This window comes from Eretmochelys imbricata, chromosome 5, assembly GCF_965152235.1.
Source record: "Eretmochelys imbricata isolate rEreImb1 chromosome 5, rEreImb1.hap1, whole genome shotgun sequence".
Classification (NCBI taxonomy): domain Eukaryota; kingdom Metazoa; phylum Chordata; order Testudines; family Cheloniidae; genus Eretmochelys; species Eretmochelys imbricata.
The window spans coordinates 99545771-99566034 of NC_135576.1; the positions used below are offsets into that span (position 1 = coordinate 99545771).

Genomic DNA, 20264 nt, shown 5'->3' on the forward strand with positions numbered 1-20264 from the left:
TTAGCATGAACAAGCTGTGTAAACAAAACAAAAAACATTGATTCCAGATATACAAATTAAACAGTTTATTTCTCTTCCTTCAAGCAAGAATAAACTGATTCAACTCTTTCTTCTTCTAATCAAGCTTAATTAGAACTTACAGTGTACAGCTTTTAGTTTTTCCCAAGGAAAGTGATTTAATAGTTACCCTAAGTAAAGCGTTAACAGCAGGAATATTTCATCTCACTTAAAGGACAACTTGTATCTTGCTGCAATACAGGAAGCTGCTATAAATAGCCTTAATGCTACAAACAATGAGCCTGATCCAAAGCCCATTAAAGCCAATGGAAAAAGACTCCCAGTGGCTGTAGAGGGCTTTGGATCACGATCTGTATCCTTCTACAATACAGAAATGGGGCTAAATTCTGTTCTCAGTTACCAGCATAAATGCAATAGAATTTGCCAAACTATTAGTAGTCAGCAATTTTACAAATTTAGTGCCTTTTTCCACTCATCTGCAAACAACAGACCGACTCATGGATTTGTACATTATTCAGAATGACAAATATTTGATGCCAGTGTATTTCAGCTCGTGGGTTGCTCATGAACTGTTCACTGTGCTTTGAGTATTTGCTGTTCCTAATTCACTATTTGTGTTGTGTGACTGAGGTCACCAAAAGCCCAGGATAGTATTTCAGTTCCCTGACTAAATGACTGACACCCAAGCCCACAAAGAGCTTTCAAGATGGCAGCACAAAACACTTTCACCAAGGCTACTTGTGAAAGTATATACTGTTCTGCAGTATTTGCACAGCTGTAGTATGGAGTAAATCCATAGGGCCGTATCACTGCAGGTATACATTGACATAGCTCAGCTGAACTCAATTGAGGAGCTGTTTCATTGACTTCAATGGTTTTATACAGACATGAGATTAGAATTTGGCCCATATGCCCCAATAAGACAAAAATGAATGAATTCATGCATAACCATGCCTACCTCAAAAGTCAAGGTACAGTCATTCAACTTTATCCACTGTATAACATGTGATTTAGTAACAAGAATGAATCAATTCCAAGAACTGAAAAACTACAACAGTGCGCCAAAACAATGATCCGGGAATATACTAATTGCACCTGGATATCCTTGTTTTAAAGCCAGCTGGGAACCAGAACAACAAAGAGAAAAGTTTTATAGAATTAACTTTGTCAAAGAGTCTCCGGGGCGGGTTCCAAAAGCGTGAAAAAATTTATTCGTGATAGTCTCATCAACCTGCTTGTCAGAGATAATTTTCCGAGCCCTGTTGGTTTGTCGCACCCAGGAACTCAGATAAGCAACAAGACCAAATCAGAGCACAGTTTCCCGTACAACTCCAATGAGACTATGGGGCCGTTCGTGCTCTAGTCTCTGGGTTCTCCTGTCTGCTACCTGGTTTTCTGATGTAGTGAAAGTACTCAGATCTCCACAGCTCTCCAGGTGCAGCAGCCCTGGGTGTCTTCTAAACGGGAGTTTATGTGTCCTTGATGTCAATGGCTGAGCTGGAGTCATAACCTTCAAAGAAATGGAAAAAAGTTAAACTTCATTTCATTTGGCTTCTCAGTTGTTGCTTTTTAAAATATATTCTACTGAAGTCACCCCTGGCCCAACTTCCTGGGGGTAGGAAGCTGCAGCTTTCGCTAATATTTCTCGGATAACCACATGTACTTTTCAAGTACATAAAAGGTTGTTACAAGGAGGACGGAGGAAAATTGTTCTTCTTAACCTCTGAGGATAGGACAAGAAGCATGGGCTTAAATTGAAGCAAGAGCGGTTTAGGTTGGACATTATGAAAAACTTCCTAACTGTCAGAGTGGTTAAGCACTGGAATAAATTGCCTCGGGAGGTTGTGGAATCTCCATCATTGGGGATATTTAAGACCAGGCTGGACAAACACCTGTCAGGGATAGTCTAGATCGGGTCGGCAACCTTTCAGAAGTGGTGTGCCGATTCTTCATTTATTCACTCTAATTTAAGGTTTTGCATGCCAGTAATACGTTTTAATGTTTTTAGAAGGTCTCTCTCTATGAGTCTATATTATGTACCTAAACTATTGTTGTATATAAAGTAAACGATGTTTTAAAAACGTTTAAGAAGCTTCATTTAAAATTAAATTAAAATGCAGATCTTATCAGTTTAGTGTAGTGGTTCTTAACCTGGGGTGCACGCATCCCCTGGGGGTCTGAGATGCCCCTTCTGGGGGTGCGAGACATGCAAGATTTTTTTAGAAGGTAAATCATCGAAAACACAAATTAAGCACAGGCACCTAAGTACAACTACTTTGTTTCATCAACCCTATGTATTTCTTAACATTATACATTTTTTAACGATTACTGTAATACACAAAGTTTTTGAGTTTAAGTTTTAAAGCTAATTGTAGTGTAATTTTTGATAAGGGGTGAGAGAACATATTTTGAGAACTCCAGACCGTCAGTGGGCTGAGCGGGGCTGGGTGGAGTGTATTAAAATTGCTCCCCATAGGAATGTGTTACTTACGGTGTACTACTTATGGCTGCCCGTCCTGATGCTCTGAGCGGCAGGGTAAGGGGACGGGGAACAGGGGTGGTTGGATAGGCGTGGCAGTCCCAGGGGGCCTGTCAGGGGTCGGGGAAGTCGGGACAGGAAGCAGGGGGGCTTGGATGGGGGGCTCGGGTCCCAGGAGGGGGCAGTCAGGAGACAAGGAGCGGAGGGAGGGGCGGGGGGTTGGATGGGTGGAGGGTTCTGAGGGGGGCAGGGGACGAGGAGCAGGAGGGGGTTGGATGGGTCAGGGGTTATGAGGGGGGCAGTCAGAGAGTGGGAAGTGGGCCGGCTGTTTGGGAGGCACAGCCTTCCCTACCCCGGTGTAGTGTATTAAATTTCTCCCCGTAGGAATGTGCTACTTACAGCGTACTACTTACGACTGTCCGTCCTGGTGCTCCGCAAGTAGCACATTCCTACGGGGAGAAATTTAATACGCTCCATTGGCGGACAGAACCGCAGACTGGCAGTGGGCTCCGTCCGCCGGCTCCTGCCAGCCGGGGTCCTGGCCGCTGGCACTGCTCAGCTCACTGCTGGCCTGGGGTTCCATTCAGCCAGGCCGGTAGCAGGCTGAGCCGGGGTGGGGGCCGGGACCCCGGCTGGCAGCAGTGTGCCAGTAAAAATCGGCACACGTGCCGCAGGTTGCCGACCCCTGGTCTAGATAATACTTTTTCCTGCCTCGAGTGCAGGGGACTCGACTAGGTGACTTCTCGAGGTCCATTCCAGTTCTGATTCTATGCCAGACTTGCTCACAGTTCATTAATGTATATCATGATATGGCAGGTACTACATTGAAAAGCGTACATAGGCCCAATCACTGATGGGGCGTGGGCCATCTGGGGTGGGAACATCTTCCTCCCCACTTCCCACAGCATGTGTGCAGGATTAGTTCATTTTTACTCCTGGTCTCCCCCCAACATTTTTTTCTAAACATAGGTGTCCTTCTGATATTAGCTCACCCAAAGTGCAAGATAATGATCAGTAATGGTCCAAGAGTGATTATTTCCCATTTTTCCCTATTTCTAGCCTTCCCTTCTTACAAAAGCTATCACTCTATACCAGCTATCCTTCAGACCAGCTCTGAGAAGGCTGCTCTGGTCTGAAAGACCCATTTTTATGTAAAGACCAAAGCTGCAAGAAACCTTTGTAAAGAAAACTGCCTAGTTTCACAATTTTGGTTACTTCCGCAGAGTTTCTCAAACCTTTCCTTGAACTTGGACAAGGTTATGGCTCTGAGTGAAACCATCAGCCATGTATCAGCTTCAACATGAAGCTAGGGAAATCTCACACGGTTCCTTTGATCCTAAAACACAAAGCGAAATGCTGGGGGCAAGAATCCAGGCAAACCAAAGAGTTGCATAAACCCTGTGTGAACTATAACCATAGTTGGTTAGTCTCTAAGGTGCCACAAGTACTCCTTTTCTTATAACCATTGACTTTTCCACCATTTTAATAAAGAATCACTTGTGCGGTAGATCCACCCGCCTGAACATTCTGTGTCTCCACGGTACCCAAGACATTTCATGAGAGTGTCTCTGGCCTATATGTGGATTATATCAAATTATAAGAAAAATTTCTGAGCGCTCTTCCTGTTACTATAAGGATGTGTTCCACATTGTCTGCTTTTCCTCTAGGTTACTTTGTGTTTGGTTCAAGATTCCCTGAATAAATAACAGAGAGAGGTCGCTTCTGGTAGGGTTTTTATATCATGTATTTCTTGAGTAATCCTCTACCTGACTGCTAGAAGTTACAACACACAGCTTCTTCCCTGAGAATAAAGGATAGAGGAAAAGAAAGATAGTCTTGAGGCAGAAGCCAGGGAGTCAGGAGATTGTATTATGCCTTTCTTGGCCCTAGACATTTTGTTATGACTCCATTGTGCCTTGTCAGCATGTCTTTTGAAACTAAAGTGTGCTGATTGTTGATATTGGACTAGTACAGATTCATGTGCACAATTTCGGGGGGGAGGGGAGGAGGAGGACGATGATTTGATAGCTACCCCATTATGTTTCTCACAGGCTCTGTTTCACAGACCTGCAGCATCCCTCTTCTCTCAGTGGCTGGGGGGAGTTAGCCTTCTATGCGGTGGATCAGTGAGTCTGAACTATATGCTCAGCAACAGTCTTTGTTGTTTCCTGGCAGCCTTGGAACTCAGAAAGTTCAGAAAACTGTGTTTTGCCACATATACCTGCCCTGTAAGGGATGTAACTGGGAGGGCGGAACCAGGCCAAACCACCTTGGGGAGTTCACCAGAGGGGCAGACAATTACCCTATATTATCTAAAACTGGGACAGCAGGGCAGTGACTGCTTTGGAAAGTAAGGGGGTTTGCTTACAAGTCTCCCTCTCTAGGAGGCTGTTTTGGTCCTGTGATAGAGGCTGAGGAGTAGAGTCCAAACCCTCCTTAAAACTCTTCTTTTCTGTGATAGTTATAAAAAAAAACAAACTTGACAGTGGTAAAGTTGTTGGTGTGCAGAACACACTGCTTACCATACTGCCCAATATTGGCTCATTGTTTCCTTGTACTCCCCTATCTGTTGGTATCCACCTGTTGGCTCTTGCCTTATACTTAGATTGTAAGCTCTTCGGGGCAGGGACTGTCTTTTTGTTCTGCATTTGTACGGCACCTAGCACAGTGGGGTCCTGGGCCATGACTCAGACTTGTAGGGGCTGTGGTAATACAGATAAATACTAATAATTTTGGAAAGCTGCTGACAGTTCCAGCCCTGGTTGAGGACTTGGGGAAATAAGGATGAGTCTGGGCCTCTTTTTAGAATGCAGACTTATTTTTGCATAATGGGATTTGCAGCCGAGTTGTAAAATACAAATAAACTCAATGTGATCAAGACTGAATTAGCCCATTGGCTTTAAAAATGGCACTGGAGTTTTAAGAAGGTGTAGCAGAAAGCTCGCACTAGAAACAACTGATTATAGAGAAACCAAGAGGCTTAGCTATTTTACAGTAACTTGTAAAACTTGAAGGTAACAGATATTTTAGTTATATTCTTAGATGGTGGCAGTAATTAACATTTTTATGTCTTCACTAAATTCAATTAGCTCTGGACACATACCACAATGGGGTTTTTTTTGTTTGTTTTTTGCGATGGGGTAATAAATTATAATTTCAATTTACTCTGTTTTATAATCTTCTACAACCTTTCTTCTGTGTGAAGTATAATATTCTCATGTCACTTTGTAGTCCATGTTTCTGCCACAAGGGATTTTGCCCTGTTTTTGCAGGGGGGGAGGAGGCTAATATTCATCTGCCTCTTAATTTTATGTATGCATGGTGTTCACACTATTTTGAAAAATGTTTTCTTGTTCCACTTCCCCTTCCCTGAATCTTGGTTAGCTCTGTGTTTTGCAAATGTATTTTAGATACATCACTGCTTGGCTTCTCATTCTTTCCCAGAACCAACCTGACATACCAGCAAACCCTGCTAGAGGTCAAACGCTGACTCTTGCTACTATCCAGAGTGCAGCTGTAAACCGTACCAGTGGTTTGTTTGTATGCTAGAGAAGCCAATTAACAAAGTGAGGAAATATTTAGGTCTCCGGTTCATCGCAACAATAATAATAAGCTACCTGCTCCAGGAAGCTGGCGCTGGTGATGGCTTCCTCCATGTGTTCTTCGTCCGACTTTAAAACAGATTTGATATTTTCCACCAGTTCGTGTATGTCAGGGGTCATGCTGCAGGAGGACTGCTCTAGGAACCTTGCCACAAGCAGCTTAGTGTCTATGTATGACTTGTAGTCTACCAAAGACCGGGGTCTTGCTCTCAAAGCTCTTCCTCTCAAACCCTTTCTCAAAATGACAGTGGCCAGTTTTGGTTTTAATTCAGTCTGAGTTGCAGCTTCACAGCTTAGTACCGGACCTGAAGGCAAAAACAAAAACAAAATAATCAAAGCCCCTTTACTTTATCTGAGCAGTTGAAAAAACGTCAAAATGAGATGTCAGCACTGACAGCAATTCAACACTGATACATTGCACAAATAAATGTGACATCGTGGTAACCAGTGCAATTTAATTATTGCCATGCTAGCACCGGTGGTAATAAGCATCAATTCCCCCCTCCACCCCAGATAAATATTGGTGCTTTGTGTCAAATTTACACCAGTAGAGAGTGCACATTAGAGAGAACCTCTACACCGGGGGTTCTCAAACTGGGGGTCAGGAACCCTCACGGGGTTGTGAGGTTATAACGGGGGGGGTCACAAGCTATCAGCCTCCACCCCAAACCCCGCTTTGCCTCCAGCATTTATAATGGTGTTAAGTATATAAAAAAGTGTTTTTAATTTAGAAAGGGGGTGTTGCACTCAGAAGCTTGCTATGTGAAAGGGGTCACCAGTACAAAAGTTTAAGAACCACTGTTCTACACCAAAGGTCCTTCATGGGGTCTAAGTACTGTTCAGGGCCTGTATGCTCCCTTCTAAACTACAGTGATTTTCACAATTTGTGAATAGTAGTTCCCCTTTCTGACATAAGTACCACTGATTTTTTCCCCACTCCCACTGTATTCTGATAAAAAAAAATCTATTCTGAGGCATATTGTGTAAATAAAAATTGCTACTACTGTGTTTCGGTTATGAGAAAAGCACCCACAGGTTAATAAGGCAACTCTGTAATGCAAGCATTATGCCAGGGATGATGATAATTCCAGGAGGAACTCCGGTACCTCTCATCAAGGGAGCTCAAACTACATGGAAGTGACTTCCCTAGTTAGTTTGGTAGCTGACTTCCATCTCTACAGCAACTGAGTATTTCACTTTCAGGTGGTTCAAGGCCACATTGTATAGAAACAATTACAAACTGGGCTCTTGATGGTGTGTTTTTAAGTGCTTAAAAGCGGCTTTTATGTGCAGCACAGAGCATCCCCTGCTTCTACCATATCTAATCTGCCAGTAATAGATGACTGTTTCATGCCATTTAACCACTGCTTCAGGAGCACTGTGAAAGAAGGGGAGGAGGAAAAAAGACGGAATGGAAAAAATGCATGCAGGAGAAGAACATGAACCTGGGGGGGAAGATGATCAGATGAGAATAGGCTGAATGCTATATAGATTGGTAAGTATGACACAGTGACAGGTTCCTTCACTGCTAAATACAGACAGAAATTGCACTTATTTTATTATCCTAAGCAAGCAGCCATTATTAAAACCCACACATCATTTATTTTGTGAGAATTTAATATGCATCAGCAGCTCCTGGTAGAATTCCAGCAATTCAGAATTCCCGACTGAAAGTTGGGAGGCTGTAGTTAGTGGGGATCAGGGCCGGTGTAACCACTAGGTGAACTAGGCGCCACTGCGGAGGAGACACAAGGGGCTGGGCTTGGCTGGGGCCCCGCACCTGCTGGCCGAAAGCAGCAAGAAGTGGGTGCCGCTCGGGGGGAGCCGGGCCGCCTGAGCCCAGGGCGGCAGCAGCCTCCGCAGCAGCAGGGGCAAGCGGGGAGTGTAGCCCACTATGGGGCAGGAGAGGCTGCGCTGCTGCTGTGCCCGGCCCCTTGTGTCTCCTCCGCGGCGGCGCCCCCGCCCGCGTCCTCCCAGGTGGCCGTGGCGGCAGCGGCCAGGGAGCCTGAGAGGAGGAGTGGCCCCCGGGCAACCAGGGGAGACTCTGAGGTGCAGAGGCTGCTGGCCCTGGTGTGGCCCGAGCGCTGGAGACTGACAGGTACCTGCCTCTGCCCCTGCCCCATCCCAGCACCGCCTGCCCCCCAGCCCAGTGAGTGTTACCTGCCCCACCAGCCTCTGTGCCTGCCCCATACGGTCAGCCACCCCAAGCTCACTGTGACATCAGCACCCCTTGGCAAAGGGCCCCCTGATCTTCACAAATAGCTGTCACCACAGGCCTGACAAATTCACTGCACCCCACACGCGTCTTACAGGGCACTTACCCACAAAGAGGAACGTGGAAGGCATCTACACAAGGCTGGTAACTTGTCAAGAGTGAGAATCTTTGTGAAATGTGTGCATAGGTAATATTGAAGGAATAATGTATTTACCTTAAAAGTCTGCTTTATAGACTTGGAGTAGAAATTAATCACCAGGGGATAATGGCCATTTGGAGCAAGGGGGATTTGTCACCCTGCCTAACCTGGCTGGTGATGCAATGGAAGGCTCAGTTGTTTAGCTTTACACAACAGTAAGACTTTGAATGGGACACCATCAGAGGCAATTGAAACGCCTTAAAGGTGAAAAAGAAACATGACAACAGCTGTTACCCGTTCTGACAGGCTGTTTAAGTTTACTAGTTTTCGGAGGTTGTTAGGGGGAGGGGGGGGCGCAAGGTGGAAGTTTTGCCTAGGGTGCAAAATATCCTTGCATCGGCCCTGGTGGGTTTTTTTAGAACAGCAGAGGAGAATGAGCTGTAGCCAGCATATCCCAGAGCACCCAGTCATGTAGCAGATGTCCATGGAAACATGTCTCCTTAGGTTTGGGCAGGGCTGGATTTACACCTTACACACCCCTAGGCACAGCATCTTCAGCGCCCCCCCCCCCTACAGCTGACCTTCATATTTTCTGTAAAAAATGAAACTTTTAACCCATTTGTAACATTTAGGAACCCCTAGAGCTCTGGCGCCCCTAGGCACGTGCCTACTGCTCCTAAGCGGAAATCCAGACGTGGGTCTTGGACCAGTGAGAATGTAGATGCTGTTAATGAAAGGGTTCTGAGATTACAAAGTGGGGAAGAGTAAGTGGGCAGGAGATGGTGGCTCAGAAATTGCTGACATCCCTGTGAAACAAAGTGCGCAAGACAGAACATGCTCATTAGATGCAAATATCACTTAAGTGAAAAATAAATACACTGAAAGGGGAAAACCACCCATTATTTTTCCTCCTTTTTTACTAGTAGCTATAACTACCAAAAAAAACCCAAAACCAACCCAACCAACCAGATGTAGAAGCTAAAAGTGTTAATATATGTCTTTGGAAAGGTGTCTTTCTTTGGAAAGTACATGTTTGCTCTTAACTCAGACACTTGTTTTCTTGGGGGTCTCCCCAAAGCCTCTACATTCAACATCTGCCAGATTGCTATATCAAATTCAAGGCACTGGCATCGTCTGACAAACACAGACTTAAGAAATTGAGTGCAATGTATGATAGTGTTGATATAGAAAATTGATCACCTCTAGGTGGCAAGCCGTGTAGTACAGGATCACTTTTTGATCTCTTCCTCAGAGGGTTGAAGGCTCTCTTGCATGCCTGCTTTTGTTCTGCAGGCACTGAGCTCAGATTTGAAGTTGAAAGGCTCTCTCTACTGGAAGAATCAGGAATATCCCCACCGACTGCAGGTAAAGATGAAGGAAAACAACACAGAATAAACCAATTATGCAATATCTTCCAGCCAATAACAGATTAAACTTGCACTTAAGGGTCACATTCGTGATTGCCATTGAGCTCAATGGAAGTTGCAAGGCTTGAAAGAAAAAAAAATTCCGAAGCCTGTGCACCTCTAAAAAAATCTTCCTCACAGGCCTTGTCAAAAAAATGACCCACTTCTTACAACCAGTCAAACTCACCAATGGGCACAGCTGAACTGCTGCCAAATTGTTTAACTGAAAGTTTAGACCAGAACAAACGGTTCAGCACCCTGGGAACATACCAAGATTCACACCTTCTTAGAGAGAGAAATAAAATACTTAGCTGAAGTCCTGTATTTCGGTGGCTATACCTGAGTATGATGGCACTTGATGTGGTATTGTGGAAAACCAGAGAACCTAATACTTGTGTTTACAGGTTTGTATTTCTAAGCCAGCCATTTGCACACCAGTTTGCTATATTTTAAGATCCAGTTTCATAGTCTCCTTAGTTAAGATACAGAGAGCCCAGGAAAATATTTCTGTTCATTCATTTTCTTTCCCACTAATCAAACAGCAGGCCCCCTGCTCCATGGACTCATATGCCACTATAATACAGACCATATGATGGTGACAGCAAGTGGTGCAATATATTATGTTGCAGAGAATTTGAAAGAGGATGCAGCTGGATATTTTTCCTGGATGTTCATTTTGTAACCATCTCTGTCAGCAATTGGTACCTTGCAAGGAAACAACATATTCTTGTCTGTGTGGGGGACGAGAGTAAATCTCTTTTTTAGAACCTGAGAAACGGTGGTTCATCACTTTGTCTTGCTAATAGAAAAGCCACAGAGATTGAAATCACTGAAAAAGCATATCCCAGGAGTTTGTTTTTATTTGTTGACTGGAGCATCTGGTCTGGTACTTGATCGCAGCCTAGGAAATCCAGATAACAAGAGGAAGCAATGAGGTGAAGCACACAAAAGCAGTTATCAACCTGGAAAGTTGGAGTGGGGGACAGCTCAAAAGCAAGAGCCAACACAATAACAAACTATAACAGAAAAGGAATCAGGAAATCGTGTAGGATCAAAGATCCAAGCCCCTCCCTGGTGTAACTGAACTGAAGCCAGTGGAGTTACAATAACCTTTGAGTATTACAGTACACTAATGATCCTGCAATTTACAAGAGCGTTACTGCAGTGAAATGTGTTTTAAATAAAAGCAGAGATTAATTTGGTCTAGTGACTCTCTGATGTCTAGTTATCTGTAATCTTAGTTTCAACCTTTTAAATTCCCAAGGTAAAAAGATTACAGGAGCTAGAAGTGGGGATGACAGCAGAAGTATACTTGCTTCTAGGATTATATGGTGACGAAGGGTAACTGCCACATGTCATCAGCTGTCAGTAAAGAGTTTGAGCCTGCTCTCGCTGCTATCAATTGGAAAACTCCCATTTATTTCAGGAGGAGGAGTCTCAGGCCCTATGGGCCAAATACTCACTAGCTGGCCTACAGATCTCTGCTGCACCATCTGGTGATGCTTCACTGCTGCCTCCCTCAGAGGCTCTGCTAGGGGTGGGTAACTATTTCCACCAGGGACTCCATAGCTGAAAGGGGAAGGGAGAAATCAATCTTGCTGGTGACTACCGCCAAAGGAATGCACTGAATTAGTGCATGCCCCAGCTGCCTTTACCAGGCCCTCTTCTCTGCCAGTACCACCCACTTTTCTGACTGCTGGGTTTATTCTGGAAGCTGCTACAGTAAGCCAGGTGTAAATGCAGCATTATGTCTATTTGTTCTCCTCCGACAACTGAGAGATCCCACAAAATCATTCCACTCAGATTCTTTCTTGAAACTAGCAAACCTCCTCATTATATTACATCTTCCTCTGTCTGCACAACAATAAAGAGAAGAAACTTTACCCTAAAAGCACAGGCTCCTGCCAGTGGAATTGACACCTTTCTTTACCAAGACAGGCAGGCACAGATCCTGGTATTTATGCAGAGTTATGGGAGTTATGTGCCTAAATACCTTTGATCTGTGGCTCAGTTTCCTGTAGTATCAGAACTTAAAGACATTCTGAGGTTTAAATGGCTGAGACTCTTTACTAATCACAGAACCGTGCATATTAGAACATGTCCATGTGACTACAGATGTAGTGGGTCTTACAAAGTGGATTTGAAATATTATCAAGAAATTGATTGCAGCTTCTTTTCTGGAGAGATTGCAGGCAACACACAGAATGATCTTTCATGTTATGTATACCAATTGCCTATACTTAAGGCTATGATTTTGTCATGAGTATTTTTAGTAAAAGTCATGGCTGGGTCATGGGCAATAAACAAAAAACAAACCAAAATAAAATCACGGAAGCCGTGACCTGTCCCTGACTTCTACTAAAAATATCCTTGACAAAATGGGGAGGGAGGAGGGTCCAGCATCCTGTGTCCCCCCCCTGCAGTAGCTGGGAGTGGCAGGGACCCCATTGCCCCGTGGCTGGGAGGGGTCCTCTGCCACCCTGCAGGGCTGGGAGCTGCCAGAGGGAGGGGAGTCCCCCACCACCTGCGGTGGCAGGGGAGCTGCAGGGCCCCCCCCCCAGCCACTGAGCAGCTCCAGGGTCCCCCTGCTGCAGCTGCTGGCAGCTGGGAGCTTCATTGGGAGGGAGGGGGAAGAGCTGCTTGCATCTGCGGGGTGGGGGAGCCCTGCCAGCTGCGGGGGCTGGGGACATGCGGGGTGGAGGAAGGCCACGGCCACTGAGAAGCTCTGGGATCCCCTCTGTTGCCGCCATCGGCTGTTCACGGCTGCTGAGCAGCTGCAGAGGGACCCCCTGCCAGTGGCAGCGGCTGCTGGGGAGCTGCGAAGGTGTGGGGGGGGCACTGCGGCTACTGAGCAGTTCTGGGGTCCCTCTGCTGCCACTGGCTGGGAGCTGCAGGGGGTGGCTGCAGGGGGCTGGCTGGCTGCTGCGACGGCTGAGCTGCCGCAGGGGGGACCCCAGCCAGCCATGGCGGCTGGGCAGCTCAGGGGTCGACAGCAGCCGGTCAGTTGTGAAGGGTCCTGCCACTCGCAGATGCTGGGCTGCTGCAGGGTCCCCCACTGCTGGCAGAGGCTGGTCAGCTGTGGGGCCCCCCAGAGTCACAAAGTCGCTGAACGTCACGGATTCCACAATGTCTGTGACATAATCTTGGCCTTACCTATACTATAGCCTTCTTGTGCTCTGTTCTCAGAGCTCGGTTGCTCATAATGCAATGAAGTACCAAGATCCTCACTCAGTTTGTACTCAGGCAACATGCCATTGGGAAGCAATAGTAGATTGTCTATGTAAGTACCTCAGGATTTAGCCTCATACATTCACTACCAGTCTTTTGTATTTCTCTCTGTTCATCTCACTGCTACACAGCATGTCTTAGAAGAGCTTAAGTGCTTGTTTTCAGGGGTTCCTGACTGACTGGTACATTTATGTCTAGATAATACTAAGTCCTGCCTTGAGTGCAGGGGACTGGACTAGAAGACCTCTTGAGGTCCCTTCCAGTCCTCTGATTCTGTGATGATGAGGAAATCTGAGAAAAATAATCACACAGAAGTACAGATTTAAGGGAATCAACCTTTTTTTTTTTTTTTTTGGTCACCACTTGCTCACAATGAACTTTTATTACAATATTCATGATTCCAACTAAGAGCTATTAATGCTTGGTTTATTTCCTCGCACCCCCACTCCCCAACACATAAACAGTTAACTTTCATATTTGCAATGTGGGTGTGGCTTCAACTTTGACCTAGATTCCCCCCCTCCAAACAATATCCTACTTTTTCCTCAGTCACACTTCTTAAAAATAATAAAGATTCCTTTTGCTTTGCTTCCCATTCATCCTACCAGTGACTTTTAAGACCACTATGGTGTGAATATTTAAACAAGGAGACAAAACTACAGTTTAGACTGATCTTATACTCAATTATGGTCTTATTATTCCCTTCAGTACCTGTTTATGACAGGAGGAACACTATAAATCTCTGAATGAAACAAAAAGCAGCTAGTTGGCAGTACTTTTTCATCTGATTTAACCTCTTTATGACAGATGGGTGGGTAGCACCTATTGGACTAAGTTTTATACTGCTTCAGCACCATGGTATCTCAGCAACTCTTGTCGGGATGTTATGTGTCTGCTCCCCATAATACGTGGTAGATGTTTTGGAGTTATTTTTTTTAATGAAATATATTTTAAACTTGCCATCAGTCATTCTCACGTCCAATGCTTTAACACAGGTCTCCTCTATGCAACACAATGGATCTGTGTTTCAAATGGGTTCCTTGGTATTATTGTGACTAATGTAGATGGGTCCACAGACTGCTTGAATGTGCAACCATCTTCTGCACAAAATATAATCTGCATTATAATGGTGGGTTAAAGAGACAAAGCAACGTAGAGGTTGACACCATAAAGCTGAGCTGCATTGGAAAAATTTTCCCACTGCTGAATGGATGTCAGCAAGGGTGTAGATGAACTGGTACTGAATGTGGTTTAACTGCAAGTTAGACCAAGAGAAACCACATCCAGAGTTGGTTTAGTAAAACGAGGTTAAAACCTACTTAGACCAACTCTCAACCACGGTTTTCTAAAACAGTGTTGAATAGAGCTTGTCCTGGCCTACACTGGTGGTCCAGCCATGTTCAGCACCAGTGCAGCTGCACCCCTTGCTAATGCTTATTGTCAGCAATGGGTCATTTTTCCAGTGCAGACCAAGCCAGAGAGGAAGTTCCAGTTTAGAGACACTGCACTGTAATGAACCACAATGGGCTACACATACCACAGCAGTATCCGGACACCACCCATGCCATGGCACAGACAGGGGAACACCGAAGCTAAATATTTATAAAAAAGAAAAATGCTTTTCCATCACATTGTTTTCTAATTCAATTGCTAATCCTGGCTCACCCTCTAGTGTGTGGATAACAGGTAACTTGCCTGCATTTTAAAGAATATTAATTATTATGTGCCATTCTTTATCTGTAGGCTGGTAAATCTGTGCCCATCCTCAAACCAATAAGCACATAGCAAGATATTGCTGTGGCTGTGTTCAATTAGTTTTGGTGTGAAACTCTGGGCTAGATAGTTTAGATTACTTAAAACGGTTCTACCAGTCTAAGGTCATCCTCAGTTACCTTGAGAGACTTGTGTATCGTTTGGTTCTGGTGGGCCAACGACAGCTTCTGCCATATCTGGAATTTGGAATGCACCTCCCTGGCATACAAAATTAGCAATGGTAAAAAATTTTAATCTCTTTCCTTTGAAAAGTTCCCTTTGCACTTTACAAACATTTACCACGTAGAGACAGCAGCATCTACCACAGTAAAATCACTATAGCTTAACAGTGCACAGCAACGCTTTATAAAAATAACCACGTACTGTATGTACGTATTTCTCTGCAACAACCAGACTGATACATTTTTACAAATGACATCCATTGTCCAGTTCAGACAATATTATTATACAGCTATTTTACGTCCAGATTATACCTTGCAGAGCTTCCTTGAAACATTTTCATGTGGGAAGAATTTAGGCCAGCAGTGAGGCTGTGGGGTGAGGACTCCCAGTCCCATGGATCTCCAGGGAAAAAACTACCTGTTCCCACTGAGGAGCTGTCCCACCATGCTGTCCTTTAGGCCCCTTCCCTCTTGGTATACTGCCATGCTTGTGCATACAATTCCTTAGCGGGAAGGTTGCTGGTGTGGAACCTGAGTTACTACTGTTTCAAGCAGTGGCAACCATTGGTATCCCCTAATTAGCGAGAGGGAATATTGTAGAGAGAAGCTCCTCCCCACTCCACCCCGCAGAAACCCCCTGGTGCTTCAACACTGTGGTAGGGTCTCCAAAGGCTCTGGAGGAAGTGGGATCACGCAGCAGAGCTCAAACTCCCATCTCCACTTCTGCCCCTCTCCAGCCATGACTTCACTGTTTCTGCGGTACTCTGCATGTACAAGCAGAGGGCCAGTAGGTCTGTTTGCTGATCACTATTTGCACGAGTAGTGGTACAAGTGTCAGGAACAATCACATTCAATTACTAGTGCTCAACACTCCAAGATCAGTTTAATTCACTCCTCCAGAAGGCAAATCCTTTCCTTAGCCTGGTGGTCGCATTACAGAAGACTGCCCCGAATGGCTGCAGAGTTATATTTACCTAAAAAGGAGCTACAAGAAGAGGTGGACTTTGTTTCATTATAAGATGAGGAGGAGGGCTGTAAGCACCATACCCTGCTTTACATGAAAACAGCTGCTGTCACTATCAAACATGCTAACAGCAATGAGGAGAAATATGTGAAAGGCTAATGGATTCATGTTTAGGAATGATCCATTTCAAAGTTGTATCCAGCTTTACTTGGTCTTAAAAAATGCCCCCCACAAATGCTTAAGAATCCAAATGAGGAAAATGCCTCTGCTGGATTTCCCACTATCTGCAAAAGTGAGTCCGGTAGACTTTATCTACTGATGTTTGCAGTGATACAGGATTGTGTAACCCAGAAGTACTATCCTGCCATTCTCAAATAGAGAACTACTAGATGTACAAATTCAGTTCTTCTAGCTCTCAGTTCAATCTTATCTCTGTAGTAAAGAAAGGTTGCTAGAATCCCATGGACTGTACCTGCTCACGACTGATCTGGCTCACCACAGCTTCATATGGAGGCGGGGGATCCAAAGGACAGAACACTTCAACTCCTTTAATTCTAGCTCCATAAATATGTGGCAATGGAATAACATCCGATCCAAGCATCCTAGGAAAAATAATTTTGTATTATTCTCCTCCTCCAGGCAGCTTTCTACCTGCAAAAAGATACAATTAGCTAGAGAATTTCATTGATTCTGCTGTGCAGGCTCACAGTAAAAGTTCATGAACGCAGAGACCAGCAAAAGCTTTTTCCAGAATGCCATGGGAAACAAACGTCTTGGATTCATCTCTCCAGAATCTTCAAAAGGACTTTGAAACAGCCAAAGAAGAGTCTGCCCCAAGAGAATCCCTCTCAGTTTAATACTGAATCCAGTTCATGCAGGTATGAGAGTTTTGGATATAAACATTCAAAAATAATCCTTTCAGGTTGGGCATCCAAAAATGGGGGCAGCCAAAATTAGATATCTGTGATCTGAATTTAATTCTAACTGAAGTCAGTGGGAGTTCAGCAACTCTTAGAGGTGCTCATGACCACATGCCTTAGATTATCTAAATACAGGCTCACAGAAACTGGCACCAAGCTTAGAGTCTACTTTTGAAAAGTTAGTCCCTGACACTTTAGTCAGTGAATAGACGCAGATATGATTGATGAATCCTATTAGCTCACTGTTGAGTCTTTGATGAAAGGAGATCCCAGTAACCCAACATTACAACAGAAATCTCTATCTGCCCTTCCCTCCTACATTTCCCTTAGAGATATCTAATCCAGGATAAGGGAGTGGAGCTCTGTTTTCTATGTCTGCTGAGTCTGTGGTTGTAAATGTTACTTTTGATTACATGCTATTATCCTGCCATATTTAACATCTGAATAAACAAACATTAGTGACTGACATCTCAAGGGCTGTTTCCTCACAAAGCACTAAGGACTGACTTTGAGAATCACTGCGTTTTGAAATCTCCACTAAAACCCTCACTTTCACTGACCTCCAACTGCTGTTCACATTTTCTATTTCCATATTGTGGGAACATAATTTTATATCACATACAATAGCTCACCAAAAAAAAAAAAAAAAGGGAATTCAACAAGCATCCCCTATATGGTGTGTGGACAATAGAGTTTGTGCCTAAAACAAAACCGGAGCCCTCCAGATCCAGTCCAAACTTTGTGGCTTGAGCTGCTCTAGCTGACTATGGCAGAGATATATCTGTATGTTTGACACATTTCACCCTGAATGTTGGGAGCGTGTTGGGGGGCAGGGGGAGGTAGCAGTGGGTTGTGGGACAGGTGGGGGACGAGAAATGCCTGTGAAAGTGTTATTGAGGAAATCCAGATGAATTGGAGCAGGAATGGAAATGCCTAAAAAGAGTTGCAGAGGGGAAAAGAGGAACATAGTCAGCTGCTTGCAACATGGGAGGAGAAAGAAACTTAGGAATCAGTTGGTGAAGTTTCATGGTCAAGGACATAGACTGGGAAGCAGGGAAAGAAAAGCAAGGTGGCCCCTTTGCCAAACCTTTATAAAACTAAAAAAGTTTGGGATCAGTTCACTTTGGGGAAAAGCATGAAGTTCAAGCTGGTTCTCATTTTAACCAAACTACTACAGCCATCCCTAAAAATAATGAGTTGTCATTATGCTAAACAATGGAAGGGAACATTAAGAGGCTAATTTTACATGATCACTGTGCAATTCTCAGGTATTCCATATGTACACTGAATCTGGTGTTTTAATATCACCCATGATAATGGAACATGTGTCCCCTGTATATTTACTTCATGTAAGGAAAGGCCTTACTGAACCTTTCAGTTTTCTTCTGAAACTAATCTAATCTTATCTAGCGAAGGTGCTCCTATAACGTTTGCTAATATAGAGTCTTGGATTCAACATTATGTTAAATTTTACTTGGGGACATAGGATTAAAAAAGCATTTAAAAAAAAAAAAAGGAGTTCCTCTGTTTAATACTTAAGCAGTTCCCATGAGTGCTGGGGGGCAGGTTCTCTTTGTTTATTCTTTAGTTTGTTCATGATTTTTTATTTCCATGCTCTATTTTTATGGTGGTAAGAGGAATTTGTGTAGTAGTGACTCATGGAATTTGTATCAGTTTAAGTGAGGAACTAGGATCACTATTCATCCAACCTTCTATTCTAGGCAACATTTCCCTGTCCATCAAGAGAGATTCCTTCTATTCTCCTTTACCAACATCTGCATCACAGTACAAATGCCTGTCGTCACAGGGCTTGTCCCAAGATTTTAGTGAGCTGGAGAAGCCATCAGACTATCTCAGTGAGAGCATCAAGGGTGGAAGACATTTACAGATTAAGATGTTCATTTGCAGTAAAATCTTACACTAAAACTCACAAGTGGTTTCTGAGTACGGACTACATGAGGGTAGAAGAATAATAGTGTACTGGCCCCAGCACTTTTTTTTGTATGGTTATTAGGGCCGGTACACTGCTCCCAGGCAAAGACATAGTTCTGTATTGGTTGTGGCTTTAGAGCAAAAAGGTTTGCAACCTTTGTCATCTCCTTCCTCGAAAACCGAGGTTCTCAGCCAGGTACTCAAAGGTCTGCCAGGGGGTACTCAACTCATCTAGATCAGTGTTTCTCAACCTGGAGGTTGCAACCCCCAGTGGGGAATCATGGGCTAGGTTTGGGGGGGGTTGCAAGTGCAGTGCTGGCAGTAGGGGGTGACAAGTAGAGCAACTGCTCAGGGCCCCATGCCACAGGGGGCCATGCAAAGCTAAATTACATGCAGGCAAAGGCATTTCATTTGAACAGAATGTGTCCTCAGTCCTTCCTATTGGAGCTGTTCCACTATATTTAACTATGAAATGGGGCAGCACAAATGTCAGGATCCCACCTAAGTCCCTTAGTGCTGAGACAGAAGAGTTGAGACCGGGTTTACTTGGTCCATATTACAGGCAAACAGCACTGTGACTGTAAGGGGGATGAGAACGAGCATGACTCAGGCAAACAAGCCTAAGACCAAAGAGGGGCTGTTCAGTTCAGATACCACAGACACACTGGTAAGTCCCTGAGAACAGGCATGCTTTGTAAATGCCACAAGCACTGAGATCAGGGTGGGGAATGCAGAATAGACACCATCAGTTCCTGCCAGAGCCTAACACCCAAAACCAGGGTGGGGAATTGAGAACAAGCAGTCTCAATTCATGCCCTAGACACAGAGCCCTGAGATTGAGGGTTGGGGTGTCCAAATAGGTTTGTGAGAGGCATTATGGAGCTCCCCTTACATCCTGTGCTCCTGGGGGGAGAGGGGCAGAGTGAGAAGAGCTCTAAACAAGCTCTAGCAAATAATGATGGAGTGATTGGGTGCTGCCAGACCATTCTGTGCTTCCATTCTCTTTTCTGTATCCCTTCTCCACATCTTCAAATGCTTCACTGAATATTTGAGCTTTCTCTAAGATGAGTCTTAGCTCATCTTCTGGGAGAACATCATTGTTCATGCAGTGGTCAAGTGACATCCATTTCAAGCAATTCTTTGCCTCATTTATAAGTTTGTGGATTCTACCGCCATGGTTATATGCTTTCCTCTTAGAGCATGGCTGATGACTAAAGCATCATAGGTCAGTGGTTCTCAACAAGGGATAATCAGAGATCTTCCAGGGGGTACTCAATTTATCTAGATCAGTGTTGCTCAACCTGAGGATTGCAGCTCTCAGAAGGGGTCCTGAGACAGGTTTGGAGGGGGTCATAAGTGCAGGGTCATCATTAGGGAGTGGCAAGCAGGGCAACTGCCCAAGGCCCCACGCCACAGGGGGCCACACA

The 20264-nt window shown here is 44.5% G+C and overlaps 1 protein-coding gene across 1 annotated transcript in view; it reads right to left on the reverse strand.

The window, feature by feature from the left end:
* Positions 1-151: 151 nt before the first annotated feature.
* The window catches only part of ENTREP1 (endosomal transmembrane epsin interactor 1), a 44669-nt gene continuing 24556 nt past the window's right edge, over positions 152-20264 (reverse strand). The window contains exons 7-12 of the mRNA XM_077816412.1: positions 16458-16587; positions 14980-15058; positions 9654-9812; positions 7880-7882; positions 6115-6404; positions 152-1528 (exon numbers count right to left, since the gene is read on the reverse strand). Of these exons, the coding sequence (XP_077672538.1) occupies positions 1325-1528; positions 6115-6404; positions 7880-7882; positions 9654-9812; positions 14980-15058; positions 16458-16587 (865 nt within the window). The 3' untranslated portion in view covers positions 152-1324. The remainder of the gene's footprint in view (positions 1529-6114; positions 6405-7879; positions 7883-9653; positions 9813-14979; positions 15059-16457; positions 16588-20264) is intronic.